This window comes from Lepisosteus oculatus, chromosome 26 (genome assembly GCF_040954835.1).
Source record: "Lepisosteus oculatus isolate fLepOcu1 chromosome 26, fLepOcu1.hap2, whole genome shotgun sequence".
Lineage (NCBI taxonomy): Eukaryota > Metazoa > Chordata > Actinopteri > Semionotiformes > Lepisosteidae > Lepisosteus > Lepisosteus oculatus.
Window position 1 is genome coordinate 10318246 of NC_090721.1, and position 21715 is coordinate 10339960.

The following is a 21715-nucleotide window of genomic DNA, read 5'->3' on the forward strand; positions in this document are numbered from 1 at the left end:
AAACTCCAACGCAAATTACCGTTCATTTAAAAATATTGTTAGCATTAGGTTTGCACCTCTGAGGCGAAGTTAACAAGTTCTTTAAGAATGAAGATATGAGGAGACAAATTGTTTCTATAAAAGCGTCAGCTTCTCCCGTCGCAAAAGCTACTCCGCCGTCGAAAGGTTTAATAATAAAGATCAGGATGTTAGCAAGTTTTCATTTAAGATAATATATTACATTTTTTTCGAAGCCTTTTAAATGTGTGAATTTATAAAATGCACGCAATTTAAGCTCCCTGTACACGCGTGTTAAATACCCGACAAAGGGAACGCGCAACGCAGTTTCACAGTCGCCGGTTCAACGAAAAATGTTTTAAATTAATCTCGATCAAATGCAATTGACGGTATTCAGAGATTGGTCATTCTTTTCTGAACAATGCTGCACAACTGTTTGAGGCGTACAGTTAAATAATAAAACATAACTAAAAAAATCGCTATGCAGTTGTAATACGGATTTATAGCATGCAGCAGGGACAGGGTACATTACTCGCTTGTCAGTACTAGTGTGTACTACTGTGAAGTGTTCATTCTTAAAACTGTAGGCTGAAGAATAGAGAAGTGTGTCAGCGCCCCCTTTGGAGTGACGCACGGAACCATTAACGCAGAGTTCGGTTTCCTAGCCGGGAGTGTGATGGGGGAGGACAGCTGCAGATACTTGAGGTCCTCATCTCGCCGTGCATGCTCTCTGTCCCACAAATAAAAGCAACGTGTTGGCGAGCCCGTGCCCGCTGCCATGGCCTCCTCGCCCCCGAGACCCCTCCGGATCCTGTGTATCCATGGCTACTGCCAGAATGCCGGCACGTTCCGGGAGAAAACCGGCGCGCTCAGGAAGGCGCTGAAGAGGCACGCGGAGCTGGTGTATATAAACGCCCCGCACCAGATCGGGCACCGTGGCCCGTCCGGGTCAGGTAGGACACAGAACCGCGCCGGCACCGGACCTGCCGGCTCACACGGCCTTTTCATAGATCTGCTAGAAGTGTTTCCAGACGTCATCTGAACGACGGCGCCTTTTTACAGTATAGTGTCCCCGTCCCTATACTGGGGGATTAGGACCCACACAGACCGCAGGGTGAGCGCCCCCTGCTGGCCCCACTAACACCTCTTCCAGCAGCAACCTTAGTTTTTCCCAGGAGGTCTCCCATCCAGGTACTGACCAGGCTCACACCTGCTGGGTGAGATGCTGGATGACATGGCTGCTGCCCGTATGAGCCTGCTGGAAGCAGCTTTCCAACTGGAGGCTGCATTAGTATGCGCCTCAAGTACAGGAGTGGGGGTTCCTGTGATACAGTACAACATCAGGGCATGGGAAAGGTTACAAGCTTGTCGGGTGGTCATGGCGCACTGATCTCAGGGTCTCGCCCAGCATTTCCTGAAAGAGCTTCAACAGCAGGGCTGGGCAGCTCGTTGCACACCCCCACCACCCTTTGGGTAAAGGCGTGCCCGCTGTTGGCTCTGGGGAGGTCCGCTGGGTCCACTTGGCCTCCTCTGGGCTTGTTCCCACGCGGAGATGCTGGGTTTTGGACGCAGCGACTGCAGTCGAAGGCCCAGTATCCTCGGCGACGTCCTGCTAGCGCCATAACTCGATCCGCGGCCCGAGCTCGTGGACCGGGGTTCGGGCTCTGCCGGACCTGAGGGCTCGCGTTTGTCTCCGCAGCGCCGGCCGCCCCTCTGCCCTCTGACCCCGCCAGTCCATCCGCGGCCCCGGGGGGCCCGGGCGAAGACGGCCGGGGCTGGTGGTTCTCGGACCCCCGGGACCGCAGCTTCAGCGCCGAGGAGAGCTGCGCCTCGGACCTGGGGCTGGACGAGAGCCTGGAGGCGGTGCGCCGGGCCGTGGGGGAGCGGGGCCCCTTCGACGGCGTGCTGGGCTTCAGCCAGGGCGCCGCCCTGGTGGCCATGCTGTGCGCGCGGCAGGAGCGCGGCCAGGAGCCCGGCCCGGGCTTCCGCTTCGCGGTGCTGGTGGCCGGCTTCCGCAGCCGCTGCGCCGGCCACGCCCCCCTCTACACCGCCCCGCCCCTCGGCCTGCCCACGCTGCACGTGCTGGGCGACTCGGACCGGGTCATCCCCGCGCCGCTCAGCCGGGACCTGCTGCCCGTGTTCCGGGACCCCGTGGTGGTGACCCACCCTGGGGGGCACTACGTCCCCGCCGGGGCGGCTCAGAAGCAGGCGTACATCCAGTTCCTGGAGCAGTTCACGAGCAGCTGAGCGCTCGCCCGCGCGGGGGGGGGGAGGGGGGTGCAGCCATCGTCATGGTTACAGCCTGGTGGGGGGGCAATTGCAGAGTGTGTGCTCAGGGATCGTCCGCAGGAATAGCCCTGGTGCCCCGGCTGCCCTTTGGGATTTTTGCACGGCCGATTGGACGAAAGCTCCGACTCGGATCCCGGAAGTTCAGCGGCTCCTGGTTTTCCCTCTCACCCCAGAAGCCAATTAAACAATTAACCGCTTCGTCTTCTTCGCTGGAGATGCGTTTTCACGAAGGTCCGCCAACAGGCACGGGTGCCCCCCGAAACACCCGAGGCCGGAGAGAGGGGTGATTGTTCGGTTGGAGCTCTGGGGCAGCAGGACCCCGAAGACACCAGCCCCCCTCGGGGAGAATGCGGGGTGCTCAGTGAACAGGTGCAGCAGGTGCCAGTCGCCCACAGCTGGACTGATGGGAAGAAACATCGACCCCCAGCAGCTGGATTACGTGACCATCTGGTTTTCAGAAAACGCTTTTTATGAGAGTATCAAAAAAACAGTGGAAGTTTAATGACTGGGAAAATTCCATTGCCCTGTTGAAGGACACCAGTGGAACTGAGCATCTGTAACCTTCTAGCGCAGAGGGCGGGCTTGTCTGGTCTGGACATACTGGGCAGCTTGAGTGGAAAACTAGTGGGAAGTCTGGATCAGGGTTTGGGATAATAACCCACTTGGCTCAGGGAGTTACTTTAATGGAATCGGTCTGTGTCCTGTCAGAACTAAGGCTTTTTGGCCAGTCTTTTGTATCTGTTTTATTTCAAAACCGCAAAGAACCAGTTACTAAGATAGTAGACAAAGGGGCAGAGAAATCACTGAGTTTTTGCAACAGCTTAGTAAATTAAGGCAGTGGAAATTGTCCGTGTGTATCACTCAATAAATCTAAAACTAGAATTCTAACCATGGGACTGTTCCACTTTGTTCGTTACTGTTTGGGAGACTCTGGGAGAATGAGGGCTCTTTGAAAGGACCGCACGTCCCACCTTCCTCAGTTCCCTTCGGGATCAATAAAGTCTTATCTGTCTCCTGCCAGCTGCAGAAACAAGTCCAGCCAGCGCAGGTGACAGAGCTTAGTAGATGTGACCACTAGGTGGAGCTGTCTGACTGTAGCTTTCCAGTCCGGAAGTCCCACAGTGCGCTCCGTGCCTGAGCCCACAGCAGGACAGCAGTTTTGCAACGTTGAAGGCATGTAAGGGGTTTTCACGTTATATTAGCTCAGAAGTGACGAGCTAAATGAAACACGTCAGACTCCGCAGAGTTGTGTGCCGTAGGCGTGTCTGTCTGGAGGGAGGCGACGCGTCTGTGATCGCCTGTGGCTCCGTGTGTGCGTGTTTGGAGGGAGCAGAACCCTGTGTTCCTTTGCAGCGCAAGTGTGTGTGTGAGTGTGTGATCCACTGCTGATGGCTTCCAGATGTTGAGGGAAAGTGACGCCCTCCTTCACTCCTGCTGTCCCTGCTCAGCCTGTTTGTGTGCGAATGTTTTCGATCCTCTTCATTTCCGCTGGCTTTTCTGCACCGGCTGCCCACTTCCTGGCCAGGAATGATGGACTGAGGGGGAAGGAAAGTCCAGAGGAATGGGTGTGCACCACCTCCCCCTTCTTCTGTCTCCTCCTCTTCCTCACTCTGCGCTTTAAGTTACTGCCACCGTCCGTGGCTTCTCCTTGTCTTGCTCTCAAAAATCAACTCCAGAAATACCCTCTGGGCTCAGCTGCGACCAGTTAGCAGCTCACTGAGGCTGTAAACGAGAGGAGGGGGCTCGACCCAGGCGCTGTCTGCCTGCCCCCCCCCCCATGTTATTCAGCAGGGGGACACTGATGACTTGTTTTTCTTGGCTTTCAGGCTTGCACCTGTTGTCCTGCAGCACATATGACAAACAGAATGTTAAGATGCAGTTAATTACGCAAAGTTTAGACTTCCTCAACAAGCTACAGAGAGTAGGAGTGAGTGACCCTTTTAATCTCTTGGGTTTCGGCTTTCCGATTCTCCTTTTCCTCTGGTGATGAAGAGTCTGCTGCGTGTGCTCTGCTTGATTAATGGGGCTTCACTGATCCATGTCCTGCACTTGTGGCCTGACGTCTTCTTCCCTGTGTGATGTCCTTCCTGTTTAGAATAAGCAGCTGCCCTCAGAGTTGCTGAGTGAATCAGCCAGAAGGACTTTTGTGATTTGTTTAAACAAGTTTGTGTGTTATATAGACTTTGCTCTGGGGGCCAGGGTGACCCCAGCAGTTGACGCATCCCCGGTTCGAGTCTGGGCTCTACCGGTAGTGGACTGTGGGGCTGCTCTCCGGGCAGCAGGGGGCGCTGGAGCAGCACCAGCTCTCCTGCAGCCCAGTCCTGGCGTGGGTGCGAGCCCAGGTCTCCTCCAGTGGGACAGCGGCAGGCTCTGAAAAGCGGAGCAGGGTTCTCGTCGCTCTGAATTATGCGAGGGGAAAAAATGGCATTTTTGGGGGGGATCCAGATGTTTTCGTTATAATCATTTGTAATGAATGCATTGCGCTGGAAACTGTGAAAACAGTGAGTCACTCTGCAACTTCTTTCAATTCTGGAACGAAAGCGAGCGACTGACACTCGACTCCAAACCCAGGGATGCTTCAGAGAAGCCGTTCTTCACAAAAGAAAGTGCCAAAAAACGAAAAGGAATTATTATTGTTATTGTTATTCTGGATGTCAGCGTGTTCATTTGTCTGTGCCAGAGAGAATGCGTATCAGGCAGAGAAGACATTAATATCACTAGAATACAGTCTGTCAGGTCAGTCTGTCTGTCTGTCCCAGTGGGATCTGTCTGTCCCAGCAGGATCAGTCTGTCAGGTCAGTCAGTCTGTCTGTCTGGCCCAGCGGGATCAATCTGTCAGGTCAGTCAGTCTGTCTGTCTGGCCCAGTGGGATCAGTCTGTCAGGTCAGTCTGTCTGTCAGTCCCAGTGGGATCTGTCTGTCCCAGCAGGATCAGTCTGTCAGGTCAGTCAGTCTGTCTGTCTGGCCCAGCGGGATCAGTCTGTCAGGTCAGTTTGTCTGTCTGTCCCAGCGGGATCAGTCTGTCAGGTCAGTTTGTCTGTCTGTCCCAGCGGGATCAGTCTGTCTGTCCCAGCAGGATCAGTCTGTCAGGTCAGTCTGTCTGTCTGTCCCAGCGGGATCAGTCTGTCAGGTCAGTCTGTCTGTCTGTCCCAGCGGGATCAGTCTGTCAGGTCAGTCTGTCTGTCCCAGTGGGATCAGTCTGTCAGGTCAGTTTGTCTGTCTGTCCCAGTGGGATCAGTCTGTCAGGTCAGTCTGTCTGTCTGTCCCAGTGGGATCAGTCTGTCAGGTCAGTCTGTCTGTCTGTCCCAGTGGGATCAGTCTGTCAGGTCAGTTTGTCTGTCTGTCCCAGTGGGATCAGTCTGTCAGGTCAGTCTGTCTGTCTGTCCCAGTGGGATCAGTCTGTCAGGTCAGTCTGTCTGTCTGTCCCAGTGGGATCAGTCTGTCAGGTCAGTCTGTCTGTCTGTCCCAGTGGGATCAGTCTGCTGGCGAGCGGGACTGCAGGAGGGGTGGTGGCAGCGATGTGGTCTACAACAGATTTGTTTTTTTGACAACGGAAGCGCTGAGTCACACAATCGACATTCCTGCTCTCCGTCTTGCTGCCTCGTTCCCTCTCTCCCTGCCTCCCACTGTCGCCACCATGTTCACTGCCTCCCTCGCTCTCTCTCCGCAGTGAACTCTGACTCCGCAGGCTGTTCTCTCGCCGGGAGAATGAGCTGTGAGCTGTAAGTGTGTAAAAACCAGTGTGAGCATGTTAGCATGGCAGCCAGGCACCGGGAAACAGTTTCCCAGTGCGCACTGTCAGCAGCCGAGACAGCCGAGACCCGTCCCTGGACTCCTGTTGGCCGTCGCTGGCCCATGCTGTCCCCCGGGCTGGGCGGGAGGTGAGCGCAGGCCCTGTCCTGTCCAGCGCCGCCGGCCGCCCGGAGCTCAGCACTGTCCGGCAGGCGGTTTGGAGAGCCGTGTCTGTACAGCAGCCTGCTGCTCCTACTCCTCCACGGCACTGCGGCTGGAACCACGCAGGAGCCCCATCTCGGGCGCCGCATGTCCCTGCTGCCGGATTGGACACGATCCCACTACTCCCAATGGGCTCCTCGTCAGAATCCATTGGAAAGGAGGGTCTGTGGAGAGGACATCTGCTTGAACTAGTGCTGGCTCTGCTGGGACACTGACCAATGAAGATGAATGATCAGTCTTCACATTCAGCTGAAGTTGAGATGAACCATTTATTATTATTATTAATAATAATAATAATTGCTTACACTTATATAGCGCTTTTCTGGACACTCCACTCAAAGCGCTTTACAGGTAATGGGGATCCCCTCCACCCCCACCAATGTGCAGCCCCACCTGGATGATGCACCAGTCCTCTCCCCACACACCAGCTCTCAGTGGGGAGGAGAGCAGAGTGATGAAGCCAGTTCAGAGATGGGGGTTATTAGGAGGCCATGATTGGTAAGGGCCAGGGGGAAATTTGGCCAGGACACCAGGGTTACAGCCCTACTCTTTTCAAGAAACGACCTGCGATTTTTAATGACCACAGAGAGTCAGGACCTTGGTTTTACTTCTCATTCGAAGGACAGCGCCTTTTTACAATATAGTGTCCCCGTCACTATACTGGGGCATTAGGACCTGCAGGGCGAGCGCCCCCTGCTGGCCCCACTAACACCTCTTCCAGCAGCAACCTTGGTTTTTCCCAGGAGGTCTCCCCTCCAGGTGCTGACCAGGCTCACACCTGCTGAGCTCCAGTGGGGGCTGCCAGCTGTGAGCCGCAGGGTGACGTGGCTGCTGGCATTTGGCTCTTGCCAAGCAGGTGCCTTCCCCTCCGAACAAAAGCAGGATGCAGGGCCTTCAGCCACTCTCTCACTGCTCATCTCCAGCCAGCCTGCTGGGATAGCGGACAGGAGCCTGTCAGTGCTGACCGTGCCTCAGGCTGCCCTGAGGGAGCCCACCTCCGGACCCCAGCGAGAGATCGAACAGTATCGCCGGAACTGTCCTGGAACGCTGACGTAGAATCGGTCATCATCCACAGTCCTGGCTGGACACAAGTGGAGTGTCTTCCACTCATGTAGGGAGCCAGTTGGACAGGCGTACAGAAGAGAAATTGGGGTCCACATGTTTCCTGTGCAAAGAGGCCCGACCGTCAGTGAGAAAATGCAGTACCGAAAGAAATCCGCCGAGAGAGGAAATGGCGTTGAACTTCGCTGCTCTTGAGTCAGACCTGCTGGGAACAGTAAGGGAACCCAGCCCAGCCCTGCCTGGCAGGCACGTCTCAGAGCAAAGCTGCTTTTTCTGGACCGGCATTTAATCCGGAATCTGACTTCACACACCAAAGATTCACCCGTTGGAGTTCGTGTGGCAGTGTTAAGAGTTTAAAACCCAGAGCCTCACCCTGCCTGTGGGCAGACGAGATCCCCTTCTGGGACTGAGCCTCCTTCCTGGAAGTCCTGGGGCCGTCGCAGCAGTCAGGAAAGTTCAGCAGGAGATGCAGATAAACTGCTGAACAAGTGTTTGTTTCCTGTAATGCTCTTAGTGCAAGAAAAACATTTCCAAACGAAGGAGGAAACAGCAACAGCAGGAGAATAGCTGGACTAGCTGTCCAGGAGACTCACCACTAACAGTTGTGCAGTATAAGTAAAAGACAAAGCCACCTTAACAAAGTCTCGCTGGCTGAACTGCAAGGGACAGGATATACAGTATGCCCTAAGCCCGGCCTCAAGCGCCCCCTGGTGGACAGGTAAGACACCACTTGAGCCACAGGTGAGTCAGGGTGTGTAACCTGATACAAAATAGTGGAACAGACAGGAGATAATAATAATAATAATAATTAATTGCTTACACTTACAGAGCGCTTTGCTGGGCTCTCCACTCAAAGCTTTTTACAGGTAATGGGGATCCCCTCCACCACCACCAGTGTGCAGCCCCACCTGGATGATGCACCAGTACTCTCCCCACACACCAGCTCTCAGTGGGGAGGAGAGCAGAGTGATGAAGCCAGTTCAGAGATGGGGATTACTAGGAGGTCATGATGGGTAAGGGAGTGAGATAGTGAGAACCTACACAAATCCGATAAGAGACAGCAGCCAGCTCAAGGCCTCAAAGTCTCACCACTAGGGGATAACAACGACGAGGAAGATGAGCCTGGCCAATACGATCTCCTTTTTGTCACACGCGTTGCTGGATGTTGGGTGCCGTTGAGCAGAGACCATGAAAGACCTCCCGAGGGTTCGAGTGAATAGAGACCTCAGTGTCTCATTGATCATTTGTTTCTGGTTTTCGGGAAGTTAAATCAAAGGAGCTGTAAAAATTCAAGCAGGCAGACCTATGGTCTAACTCTGGCTGTAGCTAATTTATCTGTTGAGCTGACTTTGGGATTTTCTCAGCCAGCTGGACATTAGGAGGTGTGTCCTGTGACCTGTGCTGTACCATGTATATATATGCAATCTTTTACAATCTGTGGCTAAATGACTAAGGAGGTCACCAAGGAGTCTGGTCTGGTTTATAAAAAGGCCCTGGAGAATGATGTGTTGGTTATAGCAGGAGAAGAGAAGATCCCTTTATTGGCCATATACAACTTCTTGTATTAGGAATTTGTCTTCACATACCCCAGCTTGCTCTCCATGAGACACACAGACAGGGAGAGAAGCTGGGGGTCAGAGCGCAGGGTCAGTCATTTATACAGCACCCCTGGAACAGTTGGGGTGAAGGGCCTTGCTCAGGGGCCCAACAGAGTAGGATTTCTCTGCCGGCCACGGGATTCGAACTGGCAACCTTCCAGCCACAGGCGCAGATCCTGAGCCACAGAGCCACTGCTCAGCCCCAGGTGAGATTTGTTTCCCTGTTTTGCTCTCCAGAAGGGCCTGTGTGTTGATCGAACTCAATTCAGAGCTTCACTGGACTGCCCTGTGACTTCTTCAATCCCTACAGGTCCAGCTTGGTTTCACCCCCGAGTCATCCTCTGTGTTCAACAGCACACCTCCCCTGTGACATCTAAAACCAGGAGAACTGAACCTGATTCATGCTCTCAATTATAACATTTACAATGGGGTAATCATGTCAATATAATCCAACAGATCAATGTGGTCTTACAATAATTTACTCTTTAACAATGTGCTCAGTAACTCAGAGTCAATGTACTGGGCTGCAGTGTGTTCAGTAGCTCAGTGTTAGGATACAGAGCTGCAGTGTGTTCAGTAGCTTAGTGTCAGAGTGCAGGGCTGCAGTGTGTTCAGTAGCTCAGTGTTAGGATACAGAGCTGCAGTGTGTTCAGTAGCGCAGTGTCAGAGCGCAGGGCTGCAGTGTGTTCAGTAGCTCAGTGTTAGGATACAGAGCTGCAGTGTGTTCAGTAGCGCAGTGTCAGAGCGCAGGGCTGCAGTGTGTTCAGTAGCTCAGTGTTAGGATACAGAGCTGCAGTGTGTTCAGTAGCGCAGTGTCAGAGTGCAGGGCTGCAGTTTGTTCAGTAGCTCAGTGTTAGGATACAGAGCTGCAGTGTGTTCAGTAGCGCAGTGTCAGAGTGCAGGGCTGCAGTGTGTTCAGTAGCGCAGTGTCAGAGTGCAGGGCTGCAGTGTGTTCAGTAGCGCAGTGTCAGAGTGCAGGGCTGCGGTGTGTTCAGTAGCTCAGTGTCAGAGTGCAGGGCTGCGGTGTGTTCAGTAGCTCAGTGTCAGAGTGCAGGGCTGCGGTGTGTTCAGAAGCGCAGTGTCAGAGTGCAGGGCTGCGGTGTGTTCAGTAGCGCAGTGTCAGAGTGCAGGGCTGCAGTGTGTTCAGTAGCGCAGTGTCAGAGTGCAGGGCTGCGGTGTGTTCAGTAGCTCAGTGTCAGAGTGCAGGGCTGCAGTGTGTTCAGTAGCGCAGTGTTAGGGTACAGGGCTGCAGTGTGTTCAGTAGCGCAGTGTCAGAGTGCAGGGCTGCGGTGTGTTCAGTAGCGCAGTGTTAGGATACAGAGCTGCAGTGTGTTCAGAAGCGCAGTGTCAGAGCGCAGGGCTGCAGTGTGTTCAGTAGTGCAGTGTCAGAGTGCAGGGCTGCGGTGTGTTCAGTAGCTCAGTGTCAGAGTGCAGGGCTGCGGTGTGTTCAGTAGCGCAGTGTCAGAGTGCAGGGCTGCAGTGTGTTCAGTAGCACAGTGTTAGGGTACAGGGCTGCAGTAGGTGCCATGCTTGTGCAGCCCTGCGGTATGTCAGTGAGGGAGCGATGATGACTGGCTCCGGTTGTGCAGTAAACTCTGGACTCTGTCCTCTCTCCCTGTCTCGCTGCGTTCTGGCACAGAGACGGCCACACATGGTTTTGATAAGGGGAAAAAATGAGATCCAGAAGTTTCCTGCGCAGTTTAAAAGCGGAGCTCTGACTCCCGGACTCTGGAATTCTCCTTTTTCTCCCTCTCTTTTTCAGAAAAACGTGTTGCACAACAGCAGACGGGGGTTGTGCAACCTGCCGGGGCAGGAAGGAGAGTGTCTCACCGCCTGCTTGCTTCATCCGATTGGAGGGCCGGCCGGCGCGGGGGGGTGTGTTCACCCTGCATGGGAGTCTCCTGTCTGCGGGTATAAATGTGCAGGCAGGGCCATGCCGAGCTGTCATCCGGGGCTCAGCGTTTATCTAGACATTCTTCCAAAGCCACTTTTTATGGCATCTCCTGAGTCCGAGGCCGCAGTCTGCTTTGGAGACATTCATCCCGAGAGCGAGGGGGACCTGTAGGGGGGAGGGTGCTGGAATTCCTGAGACGTGTGCCGTGCAAGTTTTTTTATCCCAGCACGAATCTCCCGATTTTCCGTGTTTCGGTGGCGGCTGGCGGCTCGGGCTGGGCGGAGGGGAGGAGGGCAGCTGGGCAGGAGGTGGGCGTGAGGATGTGGCCGACTGTCTCCCCCCAGCCCTGCCCCTGTCCGGCCTGGCCTGGCCTGGCCCTGCTGCCTGGGCCGCAGGAACCTCTGACGTCCACTCCTGCTGCTGCTGCACCCCTTAGAGACAGGGCGCTGGACAGGGGGCAGGGAAGGAGAGGATGGACGAGCCAGGAGGCCGGGGAATCTACTGGGAAGCTCCGTGTCTGGAGAGAAGCCTGAAGACGGAGTCACAGGGAGCAATCGGAGACCCTGCAGAAGAGATGGGCTGAAAGTCAACAGCAATCCTGCGGTACGCCTGTCAGATCGCTGCTGTGATTGATGTTATTGCAGCTGCTGCATTCAGTGCTTAATGGTAGCGGATATTTCACCTGTAATATCGCTGGTAGACTCCCAGCATTTCAAGAGATGAGCCTGCTGACAGTGAATGAGCCAGTCCACTTGCCGAAGGCCAGGGTCCTGCATGTTTCCACTCAGCAGCAGTTCAAAGCCTAAACCCACGTTCCTGGACTCATCCAGCTCATTGGTGTGGTTCGATAATCAGGACCAGCGGCCCAGCAGCTCAGGGGTCACACCTCTCTGGTGCATGCTGGCGAGGGGGTTTACAGTAATCTGGTGCCAACGAGCTACTGGTGTGAAGGGTCAGGTCCCCTGCCCAAAAACTAGTTTCATGCAAATCAGCACTAACAGGAGGCACTACTTTACACAAAGGGTTGTGGGAGCCTGGAACGGCTGGGTGAGAACTTCAGATCAATGAGGATCAAAACCTGAGCAAACTGGCGGATGTCCTCCTCTCATCGGTAGACATTCTTATACTCTTAATGTTTTGATGCTGAGTGATTAGCTGTCTCTTTTCTCTTTTTGTTCTGTCGATTCCCAGGGGGAGACCGGGTGAGTCGAGCCCTGTGCTGCTGTGGGAGCTGTCGGTAACCGCCGGAGGAATTGGGGCAGGACACCCACAGACCCTCAGCACCCAGCTTCACTCACCCGTGGCACAGAGGGGTGAGGCTGGGTTTAATTTGCCCATTCAAGAGGAAACCAAAAAACAGACCACTGTTCCGTCGGTCTGTTTTGCTTTAGGAACACCTCTAGCTTCATTCTTACAACAAAACAAAGTAGCACTCTTGTGTTGAGATTAGTAGCATGATTTTCAGAACAGTGCTTTTAACTGACAAACACCCTTCCACCTCAATCAAGTGAGTTTTCTTTTATAGTAAAAAGAAAAAACACTATTAATCAAGTGCTCACCTGATTTAATAGCATTAGGAGCTGAGTTTTCGACAGTTGTTTGGGGACACCCTTGACATTGCCAGAACCTTGTCTAGAGACGGGTCTTTAGTGTACCATGTTGCACCTGCAGTTCGGTGTTGTTAGGGGTCTGCGCTGTACCGTGTTCTGGCAGTAACGGAGTATGTCTTCTGGTCTGCAATGTGATAAATGGTAGTTGTGGCTATATGATAATGATGGTTTATTCTGTGCTGTATTGTGGGTGTAATTCAGTAATGGGATTGGCTTGAAGTGTATGGTGTCGCTCTAAAAGGACTTTGTGATTCCTTAGGGAATCCAGTGTTTAACCTGGAGCTCAGTAAAGCTCACAGCTTGGGCTCCTGCAGACATCCTTCCCAGAATCCGCCGGGAGACTCCCCAGCCTGGCCGAAGGGCTGCGTCTCCCTGTGTGCGGATCCTGCAGGCTGTCGGAGAGAGCGGTTTTCCTTGGAATATCTTGGAGCCTGCGGGCGGGACTGGCCACCTTCTTCTTTTCGCCATCTTTAGAATTTTGGGAATGATTTGAAGTGGTTACGGAAAAGGGCGACGTTATCAGGAAAACGCATAGATCCGTGCGGATTTATAGAGGAAGAGAGAGTTCCTCGGGGGACGGCGGTAAAGAGTAAGGGCAGCGCTGACATCAGGAGGCAGGCGCGCAGCCCGTGTTTGTACACAGAGGGAGAAGACTGTCAGAGTTTCCTTTGGCCAGAGACGTGGAGAGAGAGAGAGAGACGAGGAGTAAGAAGCCCTCTCCCTGCTGTGTCTCTTGGCGTGGATTGCAGATCTGTGCACGCTGGATAGAAAGGGGATGAGGTCACAGTCCTTTCCTAAACCAAATGAAAGGGAGACGCTCTGGAGAAGGCAGACAGGGGAGAGGAAGGGAGTGTTGCGGAGGATGGAGAGAAGGAAGGAAGGAGAGGGAGAGTGAGAGAGAGAGTGAAGGGACGAAGGGCAGGGGAGGAAGAGGCCAGTGCCTGTGCTCTCCCCCCCCCAGTCTGTTTCCCCAAGAGAAGCCCATCCTTCGCTCGGCCCCTTCCTGGCTTTTAAGAGAGAAAGACGTTCAGCTTGTCTAAATTAGCGTGACGCCACTCTTGCTTGTTTACCTCCACTTTACAAGTGGTGTATCATCATTGTGGTTATCCAGGCTTTTTCCATAAACGCGGAAATGGACTGCCGGCGCACAGGGCGGTCAGGGGGAGCAGCCTCCCGCGCGGCGGGTTCAGGGGGCTGCCCACTCCGGCCAGGAAGTCAGGAAGGGACAGTCGGGGGCTGCCTGACCTCGTGAGAGGTGATTTCGCAGCTCACGGTGGACCAGAGCAGCAGGTCGGCTCCGTGTAGCACAGCACCTTTCACCAGTGACGGGTTTCCCACACACTGGCACTGAGTTTTGTTGCCTTTCAGCGGGACAGTGTGTTGGAGTGTGGTGTGGCTCTGGGGTCAGTTGTGGGTCACTGAGAGCTGGAACACAGTGTGATCTGAGCTCAGTAGTGGGTCACTGTGAACGATCTGAGCTCAGTTGTGGGTCACTGTGAGCCAGAAAGCAGTGTGATCTGAGCTCAGTTGTGGGTCACTGTGAGCTGGAAAGCAGTGTGATCTGAGCTCAGTTGTGGGTCACTGTGAGCTGGAAAGCAATTGTGATCCGAGCTCAGTTGTGGGTCACTGTGAACGATCTGAGCTCAGTTGTGGGTCACTGTGAGCTGGAAAGCAGTGTGATCTGAGCTCAGTTGTGGGTCACTGTGCTGTGCTCTGGGAACCAGTGTGTTCTGTGGTCAATTGTGGGTTACAGTGCGGTGCTCTGCAGCGCAATGTGATTCTGCGGGTAGTTCTGATTCACAGTTCTGATTCTCTGGAGCTCAGTGTGGTTCTGATTCTCTGGAACTCAGTGTGGTTCTGATTCACAGTTCTGATGCTCCAGAGCTCCGTGTGGTTCTGATTCACAGTGCGGTTCTCCAGAGCTCAGTGTGTCAGGTTTCTCCTGCCTGTCTCCCCAGCGCAGCCTCCTGCCAGCTCTTCCTGTTTGTGTGCACATTGTGTTCTCAGCCCTGAGCCAGAGCAGCCCTCCTGCCCCCCACCTCCTTCCCTCTTCCTTCGTTTCCTCCCTCCCTCTCTCCTTTCCTTCCTCTCAATCTCCTTTCTCCTTTACTGTTTCTTTTCTTGCCCCTGTCGTTCTCCTTCCTCTCTCTCTACCCATCATCTCCCACTCACTTCTCTCTTGCAGTCCCAACTTTTACTGGGCTGTGGTCTCTCAGCCCACAGAGAGGGGGGATTTCTCCTTGAGATCTGGGGTCAGGCTCACTGTAATCTGGGATCAGGCCCACTGAGATCTGGGATCATGCTCACTGAGATCTGGGATCTTTCCTAATGAGATCAGGGATCAGGCCCACTGAGATCTGGGATCTTTCCTAATGAGATCAGGGATCAGGCCCACTGAGATCTGGGATCTTTCCTAATGAGACCTGGGATCATACACACTGAGATCTGGGATCTTTCCTAATGAGATCTGGGATCATACTGAGATCTGAGATCTTTCCTAATGAGATCAGGGATCAGGCCCACTGAGGAAGGATTTCTCCTTCAGGTCTGCTGTGACACTGACGGACTCTGTGATGTGTGGGGGCGAGGGAAGCTGGAGATATTGTAGGACGATGCAGTTTCAGTGGTCAAAGAGAAGGAAAAAATGCAGAGAGCTGCGTACTGAAGTCCCAGTCAGAGCACCGTAATCCACCGGGTGTGTTGTCATGGCAAAGAGCCCGGGCCGGTCCTGGCTGTCGGTTCTGTGGTTTGGCGCGTGGCGATCTGCCTAGCGCGCCAGGGCAGGCAGATATTAATCACGCCGGTCAGTCACGTCACTTCTCGAAAGAACTGCCCGGGGCTGGATGGGGACTACAGCTCCCTTTTCGTTGCCCAGGCGGGGGAACTAGAAACGCGTTGTGTCGCCGCCATCTGCTGGACACGCTCGGTACTGCAGTTCCGCGCCTTCTCGACGATCACCACTCCGACCACCGCGCCAAGTGGATGCCCGTTTTCTTCCGCATTATGAAAAGAAAGAAACGGTACAGTCGCGTGTAGCTATTGCTGTTTTATCTAGTCTCATGAATCATTGTAAACATTTTGAATCATTGCTAAGTAATTTGCCTGTTTTTTTGGCGTCCATGAGTAACTGCTCTGCGGAGTAACAGCGGGACGTCCAAGTCTTTGCGCTGCCGGCGCTCTCATAGCTAAGAGTCGGACACCGGGGGGCGCAGATGACCAAGACCTCGGTTCCTCAAGCCGAGGCCTGTGTGTTCTGTGGCAGGAGAGGGGAGTTCGTGATGCGACCGTGAGCACAGCCTGGTCACGGATCGTCCAATGCGCCCCAGGGCAGCAGGGCAGAGGAGGGCAGGGTCTAACTCTCTTCTCATTTGTGTTTCGTGTGCTTCTGTCTCCACTGCTGCAGGGCGAGAGCTCTCCTGCAGCCAGGCTGGCACGGACAAGCTGGGAGAGACGCTGTGGTAGTGGAAGTGGAATGCCAAGTGCGTGATTGTTCCCGGGAAAAGAGAAGGAATCGGACTGTCCGCCCTGCAGGTGTGAGTTAGCTGGTAGCTCACTGGCAGACAGTTCAAGCAGACCGTTAAACCACCTGCGCAGCTCTCTGTACCAAAGGCAGACATCTAGACACACCTGTTGGGTGTCTTTGCTTGACTCTGATACAACTGTTGTTTAAAGTGTTTATTGTTTCACTTGAATTCACCCTTAATTGCTTCATTGATCCCAGGGGCCATTATCACTGTCAACGTTAGGGATGGGGTGCCGGAGACACCCCCCAAGCTGACAGCAGTGAGACCCTGACCTCCCCCCGAACAGTAAGAGTTTATGTGCTGTGGGCACCTCAGGATCCAGCGCATAGCCTCTTACAGTGCAGGGAGAAGTGTCACTGGGACACGCCGGGACTGGGGACACTGGCAGGCACTGGGACACACAGGGACTGGGGACACGGGCAGGCACTGCGACACGCCGGGACTGGGGACACGGGCAGCCACTGGGACACACAGGGACTGGGGACACGGGCAGGCACTGGGACACACAGGGGCTGGGTACACGGGCAGGCACTGGGACACACAAGGACTGGGGACACACAGAAAGACACTGGGATAGACAGGGACTAAGGACACATTAGATTCACTTTTCAGGTTTTGCAAGATCCCACTTCTAAATGTTTTTAAGGAATATAAAAACAAAATGATAATTATTGTTCTCAGATGAATATTTATTTACTTCCCAGTCCCTGATTCAAATCGAATAAAGATTTGGATCATCATTGTATTTCCACTTTGGATGTTATCTCTGAGTTAGTATAACCTATATTTTTTAACTTTGTATCATTTTACATTAAAAAAAAGTATTCTATTGGTGTTTTAGAGCTTAAGGAACAAGGTAAGTGCAGGCAGAATTCTGCAGTCTGAGTGCCTTAAAAAGAAAATTAAAAAATATTATTGCTGTTGTTGTAATTGACAGGCGTGTTTGTGGTTTTATATTACAGACTGGTGTGTCGCTTATTGTCGTGTATATATAGATACAAACTTGATTTTCATCTTTGTTGAAAGCACTATTAAGAAAGGAGAATTTTTGTAGCGCCAATCCGTCACAAGAGGACGCCACAATACAGGTTTGGCATCAGATGTGGGCTGTAATCACTGCAGCAGGAACCAGTGTGTAAGTAGCCTTGTTAGAATGAACATAGACCTTATGTATCAGATGTGTTTAATCTTACAGGTAGGTGTATCGTCTATGTCAGTGGTCCCCACCCACATTGTCTGCTGGTTTTCAGTCCAGCTAAGCTCTACATCTCAAGTGGCTAATTAATAATAATAATAATAATAATAATAATAATAATAATAATAATAATAATAATTCCCTACACTTATATAGCGCTTTTTTGGACACTCCACTCAAAGCGCTTTACAGGTAATGGGGATCCCCTCCACCACCACCAGTGTGCAGCCCCACCTGGATGATGCCCCAGTACTCTCCCCACACACCAGCTCTCAGTGGGGAGGAGAGCAGAGTGATGAAGCCAGTTCAGAGATGGGGATTATTAGGAAGCCATGATAGGTAAAGGCCAATGGGAAATTTGGCCCGGACAGCAGGGTTACACCCCTACTCTTTTCGAGAAACACCCTGGGATTTTTAATGACCACAGAGAGTCAGGACCTCGGTTTTACATCTCATCGGAAGGACGGCGCCTGTTTACAGTCTAGTGTCCCCGTCACTATACTGGGGCATTAGGACCCACATGTGGGCTGCCAGTGGTGAGTTGCAGAGTGATATGGCTGCTGACTTAATGACTTCAAGGGTACTGTTCCAAACAGCTTTTACTAAGTGATGATGAACAAGTGGGAATTACACTGCATTCGGACACGCCCATCATAGGAGGAGCAACATCGCAGACACACCCACATTGGGGGTGGTCTTGTATCAGACACGCCCACATGTAAACGTGACACCCCTGAATCAGGGCAGTGCTGAAACTCAGAAGCTCATTCAGGGTTTGATCCTAATTGCAAATCACATCTGACTCTTTAAAAATCTGGAAGCAAATTGAAAAATGTGCCCCATACAGAAAACTAAAATCAATCATCCTGTGATTAAGATCTCAACTGGAGTAAAAAAACAGCTGATGAGGGATGGGCCACGCTAATTCAGGGTAACACAGTGAGAAAGACACTGCAGTGTTCACAGCAGGGCTGGGGAAGTCTGATAGTGCTATTATAGCTGTACTGAAGCAATGCTTTTGTCTCTCTTTCCCAGGTGTGCAAGCACCTGTCTGACTCAGTTGACCAACTTGGAACTGCAATAAAGATAAACCGGGGTTGTTTTCCTGGAATGCTGACATAAGAAGGAAACCGCATGCAAATCGGACTTTGATTGAAATGTTCTGAGTGATATGTGTAAGTTTTCGGTATGATATGGTGCCTGGCAAATTGAAATAGCACATTTATTAGAACCAGTCCCTTAGAGGACAGAACAAGCAGGGAGTGCACACACCTTCACTGAGCCCTACTTCACTGGCGCTCACCCTGCGGTCCATGTGGGTCCTAATGCCCAAGTATAGTGATGGGGACACTATACTGTAAACAGGCGCCGTCCTTCAAATGAGACGTAAAACCAAGGTCCTGACTCTCTGTGGTCATTAAAAATCCCAGGGTGTTTCTCGAAAAGAGTAGGGGTGTAACGTCCTGGCCAAATTTCTCCCTGGCCTTTACCACTCATGGCCTCCTAATAATCCTCATCTCTGAACTGGCTTCATCACTCTGCTCTCCTCCCCACTGAGAGCTGGTGTGTGGGGAGCGTTCTGGCGCATCATCCAGGTGGGGCTGCACACTGGTGGTGGTGGAGGGGATCCCCATTACCTGTAAAGTGCTTTGAGTGTCCAGAAAAGCGCTATATAAGTGTAAGCAATTATTATTATTATTATTATTATTATTATTATTATTATTATTATTACTCTGACCTGTGCCGCAGGACACAGGCAGCCCTGATTCTTCACAAGCTCATTCTTCACTGATCAGTGCAAGTGAAAGATGGCCGTCTCAGCTTGAGTTTGCCAAAGGCAATGTACGCTAGATCACCGTGCTGCAGGGCACAGACAGCACATGTGGTTGTGCAGACAGTTTGCAGAGAATTGGTCTCCTTCCTGAGCCCTCTGCATGCACGTCGGAAAAGAGTGGAACAATACAAAAATTCCACATGACACGTCTGGGAACGGATCGAGGCTCCACACTGATGGAGCTCTCGTCAGGCGCTGGGCTGGACCTCTTGAGACGGCCAATGGAGTGGTTCTGGCTGAGCTGGGGAGAAGCTGGGTTCAGCGCCGTGTGAGCCCGTGCCTGGGCTGGGCGGGCGGAGCCAAGGACACGGCGCCGGTGGGACCCAGCGAGATGGCGTAGGTCCATCTGGGAGCCCTGGAGAGAGAGGCGGAGGGGCAGGAAGCAGATCCCTCTGGAAATCAGTCAGTTGCCCTGTTCGCCAGTGGTGGGTTTTCCTGGGAAGTCCCATATCGGAGCCGTTGTCCATGACACGGCAGGGGCCTGAAGCAGAGACCACCTGCAGCTGCCCTGAGACCTGAGCGTGCAGGAGGCTGAATACCTCAGCAAAGCCCACTGCAGGCACAGGAAGGGCGCAGTACAACACAGAGAACTGAGGGACAGCCCGAGCCTGGGCAAACCTCATGGTGAACCTGCACCACAGATCTACCGCAGTTACCTCTGACAAGGAGAGAGAGCACGGTTCATTTGTCGGTAAGATTTAGAAAATAAAGTACAAGAGCACAGCAAAACAGAAGAGTTTCAGACAGCACAAAACAGGATTTCCTTTCTTTTTACAAGCTTTTATTGTTTTGAGAACCCCTTCACCGGATGAATCGGTTCTGTGTGAAGGCCCAAGAGCTGGGCAGTTGAGCCCCTGTTCCACTGTTGCCGTGGTGTCTGCCCCTAGCGACCATGGCTGTAGACTGTTACCTCCCTGCAGCTGCTACAGTAACAATCTAAAGCCACGGTCACCATGGAGACAGCAGATCAGAAGGTGTGGGCTGTCACCTTGGAGACGGGGCAGAGGGGCCAGCTGATTGGTTCCACTCCCACGCCCACGTGCGGTTGTGTTAGGGTGGCACCTTGGACCTCCACCTTGGGGAATTCCTCCTCTGCACACTGCAGAGTTAACCCTTTACAGCCTGCTGCTCTTTCTCTTACTGACCAAGCAGTCTCTTCCATTGGGCTAGAATAGAGCATGAGGGTTTGGATTAGATTATTAGAGTGAATGTTTTGCAGAGCACAGCTGGTGTCTAGATACAAGCGGATGTGACGTTTAGGCATGAGATCATGCCTGAGCACTGTGACTTGGGGTCCAAAACTGGTTTCTGGGGGGATCCCTCTTCCTCCCAACCAAGCTCTTAGTCAGTGAGGCTGGTTGATCCCTGTTCTAGAAAGTCTTGCCTGATCAGACATTTCCCACCCATCTCTCGCTCCAAACCTGCTGCTGCAGCTGACCGCTCTCTCATCTTCCTCCTCGTCTTGTGTGTCTAAGTGGGGGCTGCCTTGCCCACACAGACCCTCTACTGGTGACCACCTGATGGCACTGACACACTGAACCCGGACCAAGTTGTCATCTGCTCCTGCCGCGCCTACAGAGAAAAGCCACTGGTGGCTTGCAGGCTCTACATAAGAGGGGCCAGCAGGGCCTTTTGGCCTGGGCCTGACCTCACGGGGGGGGTCTCACCTAGGGTGCGTGGTCCTCCACTTGAAACCCTTGGCTGTTTCTCCACTTGAGTCGAATTCGGAACATGGTCATGTGCCGTGATTCTCGACTAGGGCCCACAGCTGTGAAAAAACATCCCCTTTCAGTGCGGAATCTACCGTTCTGTAGGAGTTTCAAAATCCCCCGCCTCAATCTTCCCATCATGCCATTCTTTACATTAAAATATCGTCATGGAACATTGAAGCGGAAATCCAGAGGGAGGCTCTGGCTGACATCGTGTTGCCCTCCTCCAGGCGCTGCAGAGCTGAGAAGGGGTTTTCGGGCGGCTCGAGGTCAGGTTGCCCTGCCTGGCTCCGAGACGCAGGTGCCCCTTCTGTTGCGGGGCAGGAAATCGGGGGACTATTGAGAGGAGACGCCCAGGGCTGTCTCCCCTCGACCAGCCGGGGGTCTGCTGCGGGGAGGCTGGGGCTCTCCTCCACCGCTGGGGTGAGGGGAGGAGGACGGCCAGGGGCCGGGGGTCGGGGGTCGGGGGTCAGGGGCCGGGGGTCAGGGGCCGGGGGTCGGGCCCTCCGTCCTGCAGGTGCTGGGATTGTCAGACTTCAGTAGCCATGACTGTAGACTGTTACTGTACTTTCCAAAACATTAGCAGTAAGCAGTCTAGAGCCAAGGTGGTGATGTGCTGACCAGACCGCCGGAGACCGCCCTGCCTTCTCCCCCTGCACTCAGCGGGCTGCTGTCGCCTGCCTTTACACAGCCAGAGAGCGTTCGGAGAGCAGCTCCGATTCCTGTGATCCGCCCGCGTTCAGAACCCAGCGAGGGAACGGCTGTCCTCAGCAGGCTGGTGCAGGAGTTCCAGCAGCCTCTCTGCGGCCCCTGTGGGCGTCACTGTGTGTGTGACCAGTGCTCGGTGTTGTTAATAAAGTCGTCCATGTCTGCCCTGTCACATCAGTGTGTTTTACAGCCCGGGGCCTTCGTGCTGTGGAGCCGGCCCGAGCTGCGTCTGTTTCTCTCTTTCCGCTAAATTTAACCCTCCGATAGGACGGAGGCGAGCGCAGGCGTCGCGGCGACGGCGGTCGCTTGCGGGTGAAGTTTGGAAAGCAGGAAGTGAGAAGG

General features: G+C 53.4%; 1 protein-coding gene and 1 long non-coding RNA gene across 2 annotated transcripts; both read left to right on the top strand.

Annotated features, from left to right (window-relative positions):
• The first annotated feature begins 591 nt into the window (after positions 1-591).
• On the top strand, positions 592-3174 carry ovca2 (OVCA2 serine hydrolase domain containing). The gene is made up of 2 exons (XM_069184423.1): positions 592-950; positions 1697-3174. The coding sequence occupies exons 1-2, from the start codon at positions 776-778 to the stop codon at positions 2242-2244; spliced, it is 723 nt and encodes a 240-aa protein (XP_069040524.1). The 5' UTR covers positions 592-775; the 3' UTR covers positions 2245-3174.
• Positions 3175-10957: 7783 nt separating this feature from the next.
• Positions 10958-16861, top strand: LOC107079922 (uncharacterized). The gene is made up of 3 exons (XR_001480822.2): positions 10958-11396; positions 11985-12106; positions 15807-16861. It is a non-coding gene; the product is annotated as an uncharacterized lncRNA (long non-coding RNA).
• The last annotated feature ends 4854 nt before the right edge of the window (positions 16862-21715 follow it).